The following is an 18,566-nucleotide window of genomic DNA, read 5'->3' as shown; positions in this document are numbered from 1 at the left end:
GCGTATTGTGTTTTTTAGATATACGGAATCTGGAGAAGTTATTACGGGATGCCATAGTCAATGGTCAGCCGCGCACCCACAGGCCTTGGAAGAAAATCCTTATTCTTGTTGAAGGAATTTACAGGTATGATCCCAACACAACACGGAAAGAACAGAAACGGAGAGTTGTTTTATAATGGTTTTCACATTTGGCCAGCACCCTTACACGTCCTATTTGGGAAGGGGTCTTTCACCAGTTATCCTGCCTCTGTGTACACCGTGGACAGCTAATCATAGTGGCAGGATGGAGAAGGGGCAGGTAGCTTTGATTGCTTCAAAGTAATGCCATCCTACCAATCCATTTTCTAGAACAGAAGTGTGGCAATTGGACCACCTGCTGGGATTGACCATATCTTCTGTTCTGCTTCAGAATTCACGGCACATCTCCAGCTAAGACGTGTTCCAATTAATGGGCCAGACTTAGCTGCAGTCATCAGATCACACTTCTCCTTCTCCTGGTATCAGTTGTCTATTAATTATAACTTTTGGTTATTTTAAATGAACTGGATTTGGAAAGCTTCACCCGCTGTGCATCGTGTAGCTTAAATTCATCCATTTACATTAAGCATTCAAAAGTTGGTCTGATATCAACCTGCCATTGGTTTTAGGACAATCCATGGGGTTAATCAGCCCCAGAGGGTTGATCAGGATTCCATTTAAACTTGACACTCATAAGAAATTAAAATTCATACTGGATTTCATTGCAGGATCAGGACTCAAAAAGGTTTGGAAGTCTCCTGATGACTGATGTACATTAAGCTGAGGAGTAGGAATATGGCTGTCCATGATGCTGGAGACTTATAGATCTAGTTATACATATTTTCTTTCCCTAAGAATTGATGGTCTAAGTGGAAAAGAAGCACATGCCACAAAACCAACCAGATAGGTCCTGAAATATAATACCAGGGATTTACATTTTGCTGCTGGTGAGAAATAGGCACTTACCACTATGTTAGAAGTTAGTGGAGTAGATGCTAGAAGGCAGCAGCCACTTGATGGCAACAAAAATTAAAAGTCCATGTAGATGTGGCATGTGCCTCTTCCACTGAACCCCTCAATTGTGCATACATGCCCATATGCTAAATTTATTTTTTTGTCAAGAAACGCATCATCACAACCCATTTCTACATGATTACTTCCCTATTCCACCCAGACACACCCCTTCCACCTAGAGCAAAGCTGAGGCCTTGTGTGGGTCAGTATATTTCCATACCACCCTTACGTGCTGCATATGCAGTGACATTCCATTGTTGAGTACAATACTTATAGCATCCAAGGGAACACATTTATAGCAGGCCCTCCAGTAATAACACAAGTAGCCCATGGAAGAATGCTGCCTATTCTTGATGGCCCTTCCCTAAATCTCAGCAAGCATAAAAATCATTCTCTCTGCTGGTGCGCATTGGAGGTCCAGGCTAGCCGCAGTTTCTTGTGGGGATGTTGGCACATCATTGTGGGGTCAGCTGAATATCTTCCTAAATGACCACAAGGGTATAGTGTGTTGAGTAGCATGATGCGAGGTCTATTTATCAAGGTCCCTCGTAAAGTAAGTGTTTCTCTTGCTGCTCCTTGCAGTGATAGAAGATCTTTGTTAAACCTGTTTATCAAAAAAACTATCCGGGGCAACCAAGCAAAGCTCCGCTCCACGGGGACATCTGGACAGCAGTGGTATGGGTATAGCGCTACTGCTCGCTCAGATAGTTGTCAGCCCCAGTTCTGCGTGCAGTTTAGAACTAGAAGACCAACTTAGAGCTCCAGTTTCAGTTAACAAAAAATAAAATAAAATGGAAAATGGGGAAAAAAAATGTTTCAGTTTAATATTGAATCATTGTCTTCTCTTGTTGGCACCCACAAATAATGCTGCCTGTGTGCTTGTACCATTGCTGCTCGTGATAGATAGGCATGAAGAAGAAACACAGTAAGCCCCAGGTGAAGGGAGGCTTTAATGAATAGGCAGAATGCCTAAATTCTTCAAAAACTCCCTAATATTAACACAAGTAGTATACATGATTATTTTATTTGAACAGCAGCTGCTGTACATACTGTACAATCGGGTATAAATCATGTCTGGCCAGGGAGGGCAGGGGCATAGTGGGTGGAGCGTGAGCTCCAGGTGAAAGCACGGCAAAGAGTTAGCTGCACCAGGGGTTAAAGTGTACTGGAATGGGTCAGAACTGCTTTCCGTCACCTGTATTGGTAGGCGGAGCTAGGGACTGACACTGCAATTGCCCTAACATGCACCTGTTCCAGGGCTGAAGTTGCCCAGCTGCTGCGGCTCTGACTTCTGTATGCGCAGTGCAAAACAGCGCAGAGCGAGCTTCTGAGTCTCCTCCTCAGTGCCACGTCACATGACGCTGGAGAGGGTACCAAGAAGTCTCTCTGCACTGTATGTGCTCGCAGAACACAGAGCTGGAAGCTCATAGAGATTCAAGACAGGAGGCAGAAAATGAGGCATGTTGGGGAAGAGAGTGGCACTGTGTGGCATTCAGGGAGAGCACGGTAGTGCATATTGGGGGTGCTTATTAGTGCATATTGGGGGTGGGGGCTGTGTGGCTTGGATAAAGTTTCCCTACAATGGCTCGTAATAGTGATTGGCAGCTATTTAATGATATGATGTGCAGTACACTGCCTCTGTTCATTTCTTCACTTCAATGTGTCACAGCATAATGTGTATGTATGTGGGAGGGCGCTATGACGTGTACCTCCTCCTGGTGCCATGGCTCCACCCCTCTAAGGGAGGCTATATTCGGGTTACAATACCAATTGTCAAGTCTAACCAGCAAGTCCTTTTGGTTTGGCGGGGGGGGGAGGGAGGGAGAATATTCTAAAAGGTTTCCAATCCCACTCCATGAAAAACTAATTTTCCATATGACTAATCTGCATTTTTGTTTTTTAAATTACAAACTTATTAATTTTATTTCACCATACTAATCCAGCTATTGAAGCAAAACTAGCCAAAAGCTAAAAAGTCCATGTATTATTCTTATATATCTCCGCTTATATCTATCTACTCTATACGAGGAATGTCCTGCGCACGCCTATGATACTAGCCAGGTATGATGGCGGTCGCTCAAACTCTGACAGATATTCAGTGGCGATGAATCCTGGATCTATAGTTTCGACACCGAGACCAAACAGCAGTCAGTCCAGTTTACGACTTGAGTACAGCGTGGCCACGTAGATGGTGGCTGTTTTTTGTGGCCAAAAGTAGTCATGTAGCTACCTTACTACCTATGCAGCAGCACATCGTCACTGGGGCCTGGTATGCCAACTAATGGGTGCCGTCCAAGAAGATTTTCTGGCCCATGAACGCATCCAGGAGCCATACAGCCCAGACCTGGACCTCTGCGACTTCTTTGTGTTCCCACAAATCAAGCAGAAGATGCGTGGTATTCGTTTTGAGTGATCATTGTGATCACTGGAGAGTTTAGGTTCTGGTTCTTGCCCTACTTCATAATAAAATGCCTATATTTTCTAAAGATTTTTATTATACATACGTGGAATGGTAATAGATCCTTACGGTATGTGTGTGTGTGTGTGTGTGTGTGGCTTTTAAGGGTCTGAGTTTTGAGGCTGTAAAACACAAGTACTGTTGACTTAATATGTCATGAAGCATGTCATTTGACATCTTGACACTATGCAATATAGATTACATTACTAAAATAATGTTTTTCTAATATGTACCAGGATCAGACAAGAGGGCACCGGAAGGGTCTCATTTTTGATTTATATACAAGCTCAGTCATTAGTCGTGAGATTTAACCAGATTTCCTCATCTTTTATCTTCCACACATTGAATCAATAGTGAGTCTTGTTCACCTAGTCCGTTCTATACATCAGTCAAGTCATCTCCCTGTTGTAACACGTTGACGTTTTCCTGGAGAGTTTCTTGAGGCTGTGTCTCGGACAGCGAATTTAGCAGCAGCAGCAGCAGAATCTGGAGTCTTATCTTGGGCAGATGAAAAGCACAGACCAACTTCTTTCTAAACACCTGTCACTCAGTTCCAGCACGTTACCACCCCTGCCCTGCTGATTAGGAGATGTCTGGACATCTCCTCGTTCACTCTAATCAGATTAAAGTCTAAATAAAGAGTTTGGCTCAGCGGAGAGAAACTTTTAGTTTGCAGAGTGCTTTGATCATATACAAATTCTGCAGACCACCAACGTGTCCATGTCAAATATCACTGTTTTTTATATGGCACCCAGACCCCATCGCAGCTGCTGTTTTCTTAAGAACAGCTAAATGACTGTAATTATTGCAAAGGGCACTTTTCCTGCATCAGCTTACTGCTTCAGCAGGACTTTCATCTTCCAGAATGGAGCTTGTGCCTCTCTTTCATTCTATTGGACTGCCATGAAGTAATCACTTTATAAGTGATAATAGAACAGTAAATAAATGTGGCTGAGCAGGAGGCAGTGTAATAGGGAAAGGGATGACAGGACATTTGATTTTTGTTTCAAGACAATAAATTGTATAAACAGCCAGAAAAAGAAAGTAACAATAAGTGTTGATGATGGATAATAATGTAACTGCCATACAAACACAAATGAGTGCATTTCTTCTTATACCCAGTAATACACTGTTAAACAGTTTAAAGAGATGAGGTTAACTTATTTGGGGAAAGGGTCACAAGCATTATTATATGGGCAGTTCCCATGACAAATGGGGTTCTGTACCATATAAAATGGGTACTAGAAATAAGGACTTGGCAGGCAGGTATCTGGTGAATACTGGCAACAGACACTGCAGCACAGCATACTTGGAGGTCTATTTACTAAGCCTTGGATGTGATAAAGTACCAGCCATCCAGCTCCTAACTGTCATTTTTCAAACACAGCCTGCGACATGGCAGTTAGGAGCTGATTGGCTGGTACCTTGGAGGTCTATTTACTAAGCCTTGGACGGTGATAAAGTACCAGCCATCCAGCTCCTAACTGTCATTTTTCAAACACAGCCTGCGACATGGCAGTTAGGAGCTGATTGGCTGGTACTTTGGGGGTCTATTTACTAAGCCTTGGACGGAGATAAAGTACCAGCCAGCCAGCTCCTAGCTGTCATTTTTCAAACACAGCCTGTGACATGGCACTTAGGAGCTGATTGGCTGGCACTTTATCTCCGTCCTCTTTATCTCCATCCAAGGCTTAGTAAATAGACCGCTAAGGCTTAGGCCTGGAAACACAGGAGTAAAAAGAAAATAAGCACACAAACATAAGTCCTAGCACTTCTTGTGCTCAGCAGTCAGTCCGCTGCGATTGCATGCGACCACACTAGTCCCTGGCACTACAAACATCGGCCTACTAACTGGCCTCTACCTGGCATCAGTGCACAGAACTCTGGGTGAATGTGCGTTTTAAACTCTCTTATTTCTGTGGTGCTGAGTTTCTTCTGGATCTGGGCAGTCCACAAAACCCGAAATTCCAAATCTCTACTGCAGCTGCAGAATGTGCTAGTCTTGTTTTCCTCTCCCTCGGAGGGAGCTGAGTCCACAGAAATGTGGGCAGTTGCGGTGAGACACGAGCCCTCTCACCACAACCAATAAGTGAACTGGTGCAAAATGAAGTATACAAGTATTATATTAAATACTTCTGTATATTCTGGGGGTCGTGAGTTAAATGTAATGTTTCATTGGTGTCAGCCCTCTGTTATTTATGAACCAGCAAATAATATATGGAAAGTGAATACTTTTCCATTTTTGCTTCACCTTGTTTTTATTTTTCCCCAAAGTGAACCTCTTAGTGACATGGGAATTTCCCTGGAGTAATATTGTAACCTTTATAGCGTGGGAGTGAGTGGAGCTGCATCTCTCTAGCACCAGCTCATTCCTGTGTGACTCAGCCTTCAGCACTCCTTAATTGCTTAGGACACCAGAAACAGAGACTGTCCCATTTTATCCTGTTGCAGAAGTGAGTTTATTAGTAAGTTAGGAAGAGTCTCTTGGGGGGGCCATGCTTCCTAAACCTTATCCCAATTACTTCCTAGGTTACCCCCCAATCCCCTTGACTGTACACTCTCTCATGGGCACCACCCTCTTGGTTCCCAACCTGCACTATCCTGGTCTCCAGTGCGGCACTTGCTTCCCCCCCCCCCTCCCCCCACACACACACACTCATCTAGTTCGTGACTCTTATCCTTTCTGTCTGCCTTTCCATGCATCTACATCACTGGGGTCGTTAACTCCCAGTGCACTGCATAAACCCCCTACTGCGCACCAGAAAAGGGGGCATGGTACAGGATGGAGTGTGCATGGCCTTGAGGATTAGGCGGTATGGCCTTGCAACAATCCCCTCCGTATTTAATCACTCCATGGGCGAGACCAGCATTCCCGGAGATGCTGGGCTGCCACCAGGAACTCTGCCGGTGCTGCTGGCCCCTCCTCTGTCACAGGAGCCGGGTGCCACACGATTATGTCACAGAGACGGAGCTGGCATTTTGAGATCACCTGGGTGCAGTTTGCATCCACCGCACTCCACAAATCACACCAGTGCTTCCGGGGCACTGGGTTATTGAATGCCGCTGTTATAAAAGCTCACTTTGTTGTATAGTTGGGTTAAGTATGCGTGACCGGCAGTCAGGAGTTTGCCGTCACCATACCAACGCAGGGATCCCGGGGGGGGGGGCTGGGGCGAGCGCAAGAAGCATCTTGCAAGCTTGGTGGCCACTGGTTCTATTCCCACTGTATGGGTGTCGTGGACACCCACGAGTGGGAATAGTCCCTGCTTGTCAGCATGCCGTCGGCATGCCGACTGTCGGAATTCTCAAGGGAGGGGGGTGTATACATCCCGTATAATTATCTCACCATTTCATTTTTTTATTTAATTTTTTTCCTATACTGTCTATTTGAATATATTATATATGTTGTATTGTAATTCTCCCTGTATGGACACTTTGTGGTTCCATATAAATTAAAGAGGAGGAGGATGATAATAATAATAATAATAATAATAATAATATAATAATAATGAAATCCCAAGCGGCAGTTGACGGAGGTGGTGGTAACTAGCTACACAAACCGTGTAAAGATATTTATCAGTATTTGTAGTCCTGTACCTTATTAATATATTCCTACTGCTCCATTTGCATGGAAGTGTAGACCAAACTCTTGACAAGTAACTTGTGACTCCAAAGATGAATTATAAAAATGAGCAAAATATTTTGCTACCCTGTAAGCGACTTTGTGGTCTCTAAGCTTTCTAGCCCTGGCACTAAAACTATTGCTGAACTACTGCTCATATCATGCCTGGCTAGACCCTTTTTGGCGGAACATAGTTGATGCTGTTTTTCAGCACCCGACAGTTATGTATGTTTCTACATGGACAAATATTGGCACAATTATTAAAACTTAGTTTATAATGAGCGGCTCTATCAACAGTTCTGGGAACTTCAGACTGCCAACCCCAGAAATGTTTTTTTTCCACTGTGATACATCTGGTCTTTATAAAAACATTTTTTTTAAATAAACTAAAACCATTCTATATAAATGACTAACCATTATGGAAACTGGTTAGAGGTTGTCAGTAACAGGAAGCGGTACAATGTTCCCAATTTGTTCCCGATCAATATATATCATTCAGAAGAAGAAGAAGAAAAAAAAAGTCTTGAAGATTTGAGCCTTTTGGGGGAATTAGTTGACAAACTCTCATAATATTTGCTTATGCTGCTTCTACTCTATTCAGTCACCCTCTCTCTCACTCCGTGCAGTCAGAAGCATATAATGTGAATGATTAAGGGCCTTGCTTTCATCTGCCAGGACAGCAAGAATTTGGTTTTGATCTGTGATGTCTGGTTTTGTTTAAGACTTCTATAATTCATCCCACATTGAGGCCACATTTCCTTAGGTACTAAACACGTTTGATGATAAATACTAAAGTGAGAGCTAGATCAAGATATCTTGGAAATTTCTGTATAATTCTACCTTTTTCTCTCTTGCATTTTACAGCATGGAAGGGTCTATTGTCCGTCTTCCGGAGATTGTAGCGCTAAAGAAGAAATACAAGGCTTACTTGTACTTGGATGAAGCGCACAGTATTGGGGCAGTGGGAGCAACAGGACGAGGTGTGGTGGAATATTTTGGGGTAGACCCATTAGACATTGATGTGATGATGGGAACATTCACCAAAAGCTTTGGTGCCATAGGAGGATATATTGGTGGGAAAAGGGTAAGTAGGTTCATTTGTTCGTTTAGAAAAAAATGTCTGCCATATTGGTCGTAGACAATATTTAGTTACGGAGGCATAGCCACGTCTAAACTGTAGCAGAGTATCTGTTATCTTCTGTATGGTGAGTACATGATGCATGACCTCCCAAACGAGGCTTTTGCAGGGGTGCCTTGGGTTGGTGGTCCAGGACCGAATCAAATTTATTTATGGTCAAAGTGATAGGCAAAACCAGTTCTAGTAGCTGCCAATCATAAAACGTGGACAATCACAAGCAAAGCAAAACTATACACTACCACATAACTAAACTAACCCTAAGGATCAAAGGTAGGCACAAATTACATAATTTAATATTTTATCAATAAAGAACTTTTATCCTAGGTGTGCTGCGAAAAAAATGCTTATACTCTAAGGTGCTGTAATTCAAAGAAGTTTGGGAACCACTGAATTAGGGAATGCCCAGTTCCCCCTACAGTTAAAATGAAGCACTTGAGGAATAATTAAATGTTGTAACTTGCAATAATATGTAAGTGACATGAATATATATATAAATAAATACATCCTTATAATAGGTGATGTCACATCACTAACTTGTCTGCTTGGGAACGTATTTCATAGTGGATTATACATATTGCCGCGACACAAGCTAATTGCTTTATTTCATATTGAAAGTTATTTTGTAAATAAAAACTTGACCTGTGAAACTTCTTTGGCTTCTAATATCCTTTAGTAGAGGTTCCATTACTCTCATTAGATTTAGGCATGGTGCTTCAAGTTAGAGTAAAAACTCCTACTTGTCCAGGGACCCCAAATCACACAATTTTTGGATATTAGATCCTATTCATGTGTTACTGTTTGTTTTAATCTACGGTCATTTTGTTTTATGCTAAAATTTCTTAACTATTTGCATTAATATGGTAATAAATATATTTTTTAAATTAAAATAAGGATTAGAGATTGTTACGGATTATTTAGATTTTTTTTATTTTTATTACACATTATTTTTCTTAACATTTACTTCTAAAATGCCATCATATTCTGTTGTGCTTTACAATTGGGAGCAAAACTGTAATAAAACAAGACTGGTTAATAACAGACAGGGTAAGAGGGCCCTGCTTTACAGATATAGTGATATTTATATGTTTTGGGCTGGCCATTGAGGTTACCAGTTGACCCTAGAATCATGTTTAACATGTTGAAAGAGTGATGTTTATGTATGTACTTAAAACTTGTCTATTTATGTAGTGGATTTGGGGGGTATCCTACTAACCATGTTCATTTTCGCCCGAAGAAAAATCTGGGCGGATATCGCGATTTTTCAGATGGACATTATCGGGCTATCCAATTATAGCTCACGTTTATTCTGACGTAAAAATGTCCCATTTTCGTCATAAAACACTTGGGATCCGGAATAAATTCCCGGGCCCATGTGTTATTGCAGCTATGAGGACTGGTTATCGGGGGTTATGATTCACGTGCCTGAGGCCGATAAGTGCCGTGTATCGGGGCTAACTGGATACCCCACGGCGAATCCATTTTCTGCAGCTAATTAGATACCGCCCTTAAAGTATAATTTGTTTGCATGTATATAAATAAGATATTTTTGGCACATAAGCGGTACCTTATGATTGCTAAAGACAGGTGATGGGTGCTGAGTATTATGGAACCTGGGGACTGGGCTGTGTTTTACTCAAATGTATAATTTTTGATCTGAAAATTTTTATATGCATGTAGGCAGTGTTCACATTCAGAGCTATATTTGTTAGCCCAGCAAAAGATCATGGCGTCTCCTCAGTCTGCCACCGCTAAACCCCCCCCCCCCCTAAACTCATACCTGTGGCACTGTCTGGCCATTGGCTGCGCTATGAACTGTGCCCATTGTCTCTTGCTTTCATGTCTTACTCCCAATCTGTCTATGTAGCATAGTGTAGGTGCAGATGTGCCCTTGTGCTTGTAACCCGCTGCCACCCTTGCTGTAAAATACTGTTGGAGAAGTGTTCTGTGAGTGCATGTAGGGTGATATCAGTAAGGATCTTTGCATAATCTGTGGACATCTTTTACTCTTTAGGACCTTGTGGACTACTTAAGAACTCATTCACACAGTGCACTCTATGCGGCATCTATGTCTCCACCAGTGACAGAGCAGATCATCAGGGTGATGAAGTGCATTATGGGACGCGATGGAACACTAACCGGTAAGATGAATTGTATCACCTAACCAAGCTCCGTTAATCTGTGCCTTAACCAGCTTTGGACTAATATCACGTGTTATACATTTTATATCCCATGTTTACATTGTATAGAGCTGGGTTGTTTTTTCTTGAGTAACCTTTAGGGGCATACGTATCACAGTCTGCATTTTTAATGCTGATGTGAAAAAACTATTTTGCTGCTATGCTGTTGTATGTTACCCACGGCTACATCTGTGATGGTATTATACTGATTTATATCCACTTATGTTTGTGTATTCCTATTGATCCAGTAGATCCCAGAATTTGCCAATTATGCTGGTCGTTTTTTATTATTATTTATCCATCTATCTGTATGTTGGCACTGTTCAGCTTTATCTGTCAGTATATTGGCGCTGTTCAGCTCCATCTGCCCGTATGTTGGCGCTGTTCAGCTCCATCTGTCCGTACGTTGGCGCTGTTCAGCTCCATCTGTCCGTACGTTGGCGCTGTTCAGCTCCATCTGTCCGTACGTTGGCGCTGTTCAGCTCCATCTGTCTATATGTTGGCGCAGTTCAGCTCTATCTGCCTATATGTTGGCGCAGTTCAGCTCCGTCTTTCCGTACGTTGGCGCTGTTATCGCTAGCCTTGGCTGCAATGGCAATGAATGCAGAACAAGGCTGAAATTACTGTTTATCACTATGACCGTTTTAAATTCAGCTGTCAAAATTGATGGGAACCGTCGGCTTAGCAAATGCGCTGTTTAGTAAATATACTCCCCAATGACGTGGTTATAAAAGAGGTTTTCTAGCCAGATTTGCACATGTGCAGTACAGATCCCGCAATTGTGCGGATCTACAAACATCGGAGATGTACGGTAACCATCGGATCTATGTACAAGTCTGAATTAGGCCATGGATCGTAAAATTGTCTACTTTACATAAGAAAGAACATCAATTGTGACTTTGAAAGGGCAAAGGCCATTACAGGATGGAATCTTGGGGCTAATTCAGACCTGATCGCTGCTGGGCATTTTCGCATAGCAGTGGTCAGGTTTGAACTGCGCATGCGCCGGCACCGCTGTGCGCCGGCATACCCCAGACATCCGACGGCTGTCTTAGCGCTGCGATCGCCTCTTCCTGATTGACAGGCAGAGGCGGTCGCTGGGCGGGCCGGCGGTGTTTTGCCGCTGTTTAGGGGGCGTGGTCCGGGCAACGCAGGCTTGCCCGGAAGGTTGGGGGGGGGGGGGGCCGTGGAGGCTGCATGACATCACACGCATCTGCTGCGACTCGGGCAGCGACGAGTAGCTCCCTGCCAGCGCGCAGGAGCTGCGCTGGTTGGGAGCTACTCTTCCAGTACAAAAGCATCGCTGCTGTGTGATGCTTTTGTACTTGTGCGGGGGGAGGGTCGGGGCGGACTAGCCCTGTGCTGGGCGTCCCCCCGCATGTCTGAAGACTGATCGTAGATGTGCGAAATTTAGCACATCTACGATCAGGTCTGAGTTAGGCCCCTTGTGTATTGTTTAGCATATGGTATAATGAAATCTTACAGGTGTAGTAGACCATAGTGTACATTCTTCGCTGCTCTTTTACAACGTGTCCCAACTGTTGCATTTGCTTCAATTAAGAAGTTGTGATCACAATCTTGGCAGTTTAAATTTTAACCAAATAAATGCTGCAATAAACCCACTCCTGTGCAATTCTGTGTCAGTAAAATGAAAACGTGGCAGGAGATATGTGCAGAATATAGATGCCATTTGCAAGGTCCGAGTGCTGGGACTGAGAACGCAGCCTCAGATCATCTCCGCGACCATCACGATTCCTGATGGTTTCAGGTTCCAGCCAGCCTGAATAGGCTGATGTTTACTCAAGCTGGCTGTATGATTCGGACACCGGGGTCCAGGAAGTCTGAGCCCAACGACGCAGACCCTGTACCCGTCACACCTTTGAAGCGGGGGCCACACGCCCTCCATTTTGAAGATCGGTGCCGGGTGCCGCTCCCACTCTGCCCCCCAAACGTCAGTATGGTGCAAGCAATATTGGAAGACCCATTCTGCACATGAGCAGACCCCCACACATAGTATTTGTACTCAGATCATCAGGTTTGTGTACAAATATGAATCAGGTCTTTATTTGAGTGTATATTATGTGCTGTTCATCAATAAGGTGATAAACTTAAATTGGATCTTACAGTCGTCCTGACTATAAAGGCTAAATAACTGTTTTCATAGCTGCAACATTTTTCCATTAGTACAAAGCACTTTCTATTCTTCCTGAGCTGTTACTCTGGTATGTTACAGCAGATGTGTTTATCGCTTGGCATATTGGGTAGATAGAACAATGTCATCATTATTGTTTTTATACTCATTTATTACTAAAAAGGGAACAGAACGCCTTCACTGAATGATGCTTATAGGGAAGAACAACTGGCTTTGGGATGAAAGCCTTTGCTGTCTTGATTTGTAAACCACATAGAGCTTTATAAATGTAACTTTCAGCTTCATCTGGAAATCATATCAAAGCAGTGAAAATATGCAGCAGTGTAGAGCAGCACGCGCTGTTCCTTTGTGCACATCGTGCCACTTAGGCTCCCTTTCTCTGTGCGCACCATTCTCGGTGCACACCGTGCCACTTTGGCTCCCTTTCTCTGTGCGCACCATGCCACTTAGGCTTCCTTCCTCTGTGCACACCATGCCACTTTGGCTCTGTTCTGTGTATGCACCGTGCCACTTTGACTCCCTTCCTCTATGCGCACCGTTACACTTTGGCTACATTCTCGGTGCGCACCGTGCCACTTTGGCTCTCTTCCTCTGTGCTCACCGTGCCACTTTGGCTCCCTTCCTCTGTGCGCAGTGTGCCACTTTGGCTCCGTTCCTCTGTGCGCACTGTGCCACTTTGGCTCCCTTCCTCTATGTGCACAGTGCCACTTTGGCTCCCTTCCTCTGTGCGCACCATGCCACTTTGGCTCCGTTCCTCTGTGCGTCCCATGCCATTTTGGCTCTGTTCCTTTGTGTGCATCGTGCCACTTTGGCTACCTTCCTCTATGCGCACCGTGACACTTTGGCTACATTCTCGGTGTGCAGCGTGCCACTTTGGCTCCCTTCCTCTGTGTTCACCGTGCCACTTTGGCTCCGTTTCTCTGTGCGCACCATGCCACTTTGGCTCCCTTCCTCTATGTGCACAGTGCCACTTTGGCTCCCTTCCTCTGTGTGCACCGTGCCACTTTGGCTCCGTTTCTCTGTGCGCACTGTGCCACTTTGGCTTCATTCCAGTTTGGCTCCGTTCCTCTGGGACCCCATGCCAGTTTGGCTTCGTTCCTCTGTGACCCCATGCCACTTTGGCTCCGTTCCTTTGTGACCCCATGTCACTTTGGCTTTGTTCCTTTGTGACCCCATGCCACTTTGGCTCTCTTCCTCTGTGCGCCCCATGCCACTTTGGCTTCTTTCCTCTATGCGCACCGTGCCACTTTGGCTCCCTTTCTCTGTGTGCACCATGCCACTTTGGCTCCATTTCTCTGTGCGCACCGTGCCACTTTGGCTCCCTTCCTCTGTGCGCCCCATGCCACTTTGGCTCCCTTCCTCTGTGCGCCCCATGCCATTTTGGCTTCTTTCCTCTATGCACACCGTGCCACTTTGGTTCCCTTCCTCTGTGTGCACCATGCCACTTTGGCTCCGTTTCTCTGTGTGCACCATGCCACTTTGGCTCCGTTTCTCTGTGTGCACCATGCCACTTTGGCTCCGTTTCTCTGTGCGCACCATGCAACTTTGGCTCCCTTCCTCTGTGCCATTTTATTGTCTTTGATTTTTCTTTTCTTTTTTTTTGGGGTGGGGAGGGGGGGGGTGTCAGGATTTGCAAATGTGTAGGACCGATGTGCATGAGACTGATGGTATCAGAAAGGAGCAATATAGCGATGGGTGTTCCTGAACGGCGACTGGGTGGTGGCGTAAAGAGAACATAGGAAATCAGTCACATTGGGCGGGTTATGGGAGTGTTGGCAAAGTGTCAACGAGAGCAGCTGCATTCTCAGGAGCATAGCTGCTTCCACAGTGGACTTGTTCAGGTGGAGTGACAGTGGTGCGGTGCGCCAGTGGTGCACGTTCTAGAACCACCAGCGGTGTTACAGCGTGCATGGATGCTAAAAGTTGCCGTCTCAGGGCTTGCACATTCAGGCGCACGCTAGTACACAAGGGGAGGGCTGAAACTAGCATTTGCATATTATCGCAATGCTGACTGCGGCTACAGACACAACCGTGTCCACATCCTGAATGAGGCCAAAAATGCTCTGCCTTGTCTAATGGTGATATGGTTTTTTTCTTAAAATAAAAGTAATTAATCACATACACTTACAGGGGTTTCACCTAACCTGGTGCTATCGCTCCTCTTCAGAGGTCACACGTTTACATGATTGGAGTCAAAGGTTGTAACTGGCTAGATCAGCCCGCGTGCAGAGGTGTGCTCATGCTGTGATACCACATCCTCTAAGTGTGCGCCTGGTTTGCTACTAGGTTTCATTATCGCTGCACACTTGCACCTACCCTATACTAGAGGCAAAGATAGGTCTGCATACAGGGCATTGTGAGACACTAACTTTGTCTGTGTAAGGCTGCCCAGTTACATCCCAGTTACGCCTCTTCAGGCAGAAGTGCACATGCAATGGAAATGCGTATTAATCTGCATCGCCCGCACTTGTGCACGCTCCTTGCCTATCTGTAGTGTGGTTTTACACAAGGGACCTTATTCACTTTATGCATGTGCCGGACCACTACCGATGCTGCGTTGTCAGACGCAGTATGACTGCAGGCGTCCAGTGACTGACAGTCTGCAGCCACTTGGGAGAGGGCGGTGACGACTGCTGTTTTGCAAGAGGGAGGCGTAACGTCTACGTTTTGTGGGATTGCCAAGTCTCTGTCTTCCAGCAGAGATTTCCTGGACTCTGTGATGGAGCTGCGGCAGCTGGTCTGTGTGACCGCAGGGTTCACTCAGCTGTCCGATAGTGGAGCAGGTGATCTTATAATGTGTCCCCAGGCGGCAGCAGCAGAAGAGGATCTCGCATACAGAAGGCATCTGCTTATACCAGGCGCCTCCTACTGCATTACTATATCTGAGTATCGCTGCTGCTTCCAAGCAAGCAGCAGCGATGCTCAATCCAACCTCATCTGAATCAGGCCCAAGAAACGTTCCACTAATGTACACGGGATCCGGTCTGAAGGCCGACAATGTTTAGGTCGACCACTTTAGGTCGACAGTCACTAGGTCGACATAAATGGAAGGTCGACAGGGTTTCTAGGTCGACATGTGCTAGGTCGACAGGTCTAAAGGTCGACATGAGTTTTTCACATTTTTTTTGCTTTTTTTGAATTTTTTCATACTTAACGATCCACGTGGACTACGATTGGAACGGTAATCTGTGGCGAGCGAAACGAAGGCACCATGCCCGAAGCATGACGAGCGAAGCGAGCCATGCGAGGGGACGTGGTGCACTAATTGGGGATCCCGGTCACTCTACGAAGAAAACAACACCCAAAAAAAATATTAAACCTCATGTCGACCTTTAGACCTGTCGACCTAGCACACGTCGACCTAGAAACCCTGTCGACCTTCCATCCATGTCGACCTAGTGACTGTCTACCTATAGTGGTCGACCTAAACATTGTCGACCTAGATACTGTCGAGTTGATGAACCACACCCTATGTACACGCAGCCTGCATCCACCACATTGTGTACAATGATAGAAATTGTCACTTTACTTCTGGGTAAGGATCTGGTGAGTCTAATGTGCATGTGGGAAGAGATCCCAAGGATCCCTCTTTGGATAAAAATGCAGTCCAAAGCCTATAGGACAGTGGTTCTCAATCGTTTTAAAATCAAGGCACACTACAGTATCACATTTATTTTTCCACGGCACCTCTAGGTCCAAAACTTCTTATCGAGAAATTTAGAAAGTAAATTTTGTTTATATGCCATCCTTAGGTTTAATTGTGTGGTGAGGGACGAGATTTGCTTCTGTTTTTCCACCTATTTTATGATTGGCTGGTTTTGCCTATTACACTGACCATGAATAATTTAAATAGGTAGTGGACCATGAATCCAAGGCAACCCTGCAAGTGTCCCGAGGCACCCCAGGGTGCCTAGGCACATTGTTTCAGAACCGCTACTATAGGCATTTATAGATTAAGGACATCTGAAAATGGCATCAGCTGGTGAGGCCAAGCTCCAGAAAGCTTTGCATTGTTGAGATCAAAAACTGGGGACTGCACCAGATATCTCCAGTGACTGCTGGTACCTTTTGGATACATTATGAGCAGTGTCGGACTGGGCCATGAAGGTCCCACCAGGAAATGCTTAGGGGTGTTGCTAGCCTCCAGAGGCTTGCCTAACAATTAGAGTGTCTGATTTGGGACCCATTTAAAAAAATAAAAATAAATATACCGTATATATATATATATATATATATATATATTATATTGCACATGGTAAATACTACTAGTGGATGCTTGATAATGACAAGATTACTAACAGCATTGCACTATAGAAAATACACCATAGTCCTGTTAAGTATAATGTAACATGTATAAGTATATTTCAAGTACACAGTCTAGAACCTGATGGGGTGGGCCCTCAAGCAGTACGGCTCACTGCGGGTTTCCCCTGTATCAGGGACTTCTGGTGAGGTATGGCGGAGAAGGCACTGGCTAGTTCCGGAGTGAGATTTACACACAATATACAGTATGAGCCCAAAGGTACATGTGGGCATTATACACAGGTGCAGCATTATATACTGATGGAAATTTGGTGAGTTTTGATCAGAGATGTGTGGAAAATACAGGCACTGCCTCACCTGCCATAGACTTTTTACTCCAGAGTTTTCACTATAAAAATGATTAGAATAATACAAAGAAGATATTTCTAATAGTCAAAACTCTGGTGTATACGTTAGTAGGCTCTGCCTCACCTACCTCACCTCACTGAACATCACTGCCCTGTACCCCTGTGGACCAGTCTGACACTGAGTGTGAGAGAATACGTAATATATGCTAGTATCCCCCCACAATGGCTGTTTTTGGGGTATGTGATAAATATGCCCAAAAGCATCACGTCTTTCACACAAAGCAAGCAAATTATGTGTGAAATTCTACATTGTCCACTAGATGGCATTGTCCCTTTAGCTGATTTTTATTTGGTGCTGTCATGTTGTTATAACCCCTTGCTCTAGCAACACTGACTTTGAGATGAACAATGTTGTTGTAGTACAGGTTGAGTATCCCATATCCAAATATTCCGAAATACGGAATATTCCGAAATACGGAGTTTTTTGAGTGAAAGTGAGATAGTGAAACCTTTGTTTTTTGATGGCTCAATGTACACAAACGTTGTTTAATACACAAAGTTATTAAAAATATTGTATTAAATGACCTTCAGGCTGTGTGTATAAGGTGTATATGAAACATAAATGAACTGTGTGAATGTAGACACACTTTGTTTAATGCACAAAGTTATAAAAAATATTGGCTAAAATGACCTTCAGGCTGTGTGTATAAGGTGTATATGAAGCATAAATGCATTCTGTGCTTAGATTTAGGTCCCATCACCATAATATCTCATTATGGTATGCAATTATTCCAAAATACAGAAAAATCCGATATCCAAAATACCTCTGGTCCCAAGCGTTTTGGATAAGGGATACTCAACCTGTATAATAATAATCCTAAAAACGTAGGGAAAAGCTTATATATGTTTTTTTTTTTTTACCGCGTTATTTAAAACACTAACATTGCAGGGCAAGTAGTTTTAGCTTTATAATAAATGACCCAATTAAACGTTAATAAACATATTAACATACCCTGATATTAGCAATTGTGTCCCTTTGTCCTATTCCAAGAGTAGAATATCATAATAAGCATGTGGAGTTTGATGAAAACATTGTGAATTATGGAAAAAATAGTCTTTCTTTGTTGCTGGCATTGTTTCATAAAACTAAAGACATGGCAGGACTTGAATAAATGTTTGTTTTTCCATCCATGCCTCTGCTTTTAGGAATATTGATGTTTTAAGGCTGTCTTAGGAACCAGCAATAATTATCTTCAAAGTTTGTTTAGCTCATTGCAGTATATGCAGGGGTGCAACTGTTGAAGGTGGAGTGAATCACTGCACAGACTCCATGTTGCTGCTCCTCCAGGGAAGCTTCATGCCCTGCACTAAGATGGC

General features: G+C 44.1%; 1 protein-coding gene across 1 annotated transcript in view; it reads left to right on the top strand.

Moving 5' to 3' along the window:
- LOC134910469 (serine palmitoyltransferase 3-like) overlaps positions 1–18,566 on the top strand; it is a 273,308-nt gene that overhangs the window by 163,131 nt on the left and 91,611 nt on the right. Inside the window, exons 7-9 of the mRNA XM_063918542.1 lie at positions 19–124; positions 7,977–8,196; positions 10,262–10,388. Of these exons, the coding sequence (XP_063774612.1) occupies positions 19–124; positions 7,977–8,196; positions 10,262–10,388 (453 nt within the window). The remainder of the gene's footprint in view (positions 1–18; positions 125–7,976; positions 8,197–10,261; positions 10,389–18,566) is intronic.

This window comes from Pseudophryne corroboree, chromosome 4 (assembly GCF_028390025.1).
Source record: "Pseudophryne corroboree isolate aPseCor3 chromosome 4, aPseCor3.hap2, whole genome shotgun sequence".
Lineage (NCBI taxonomy): Eukaryota > Metazoa > Chordata > Amphibia > Anura > Myobatrachidae > Pseudophryne > Pseudophryne corroboree.
Note: the sequence above shows the minus strand (reverse complement) of the source record. Positions and strands in the feature narration are given on the sequence as shown.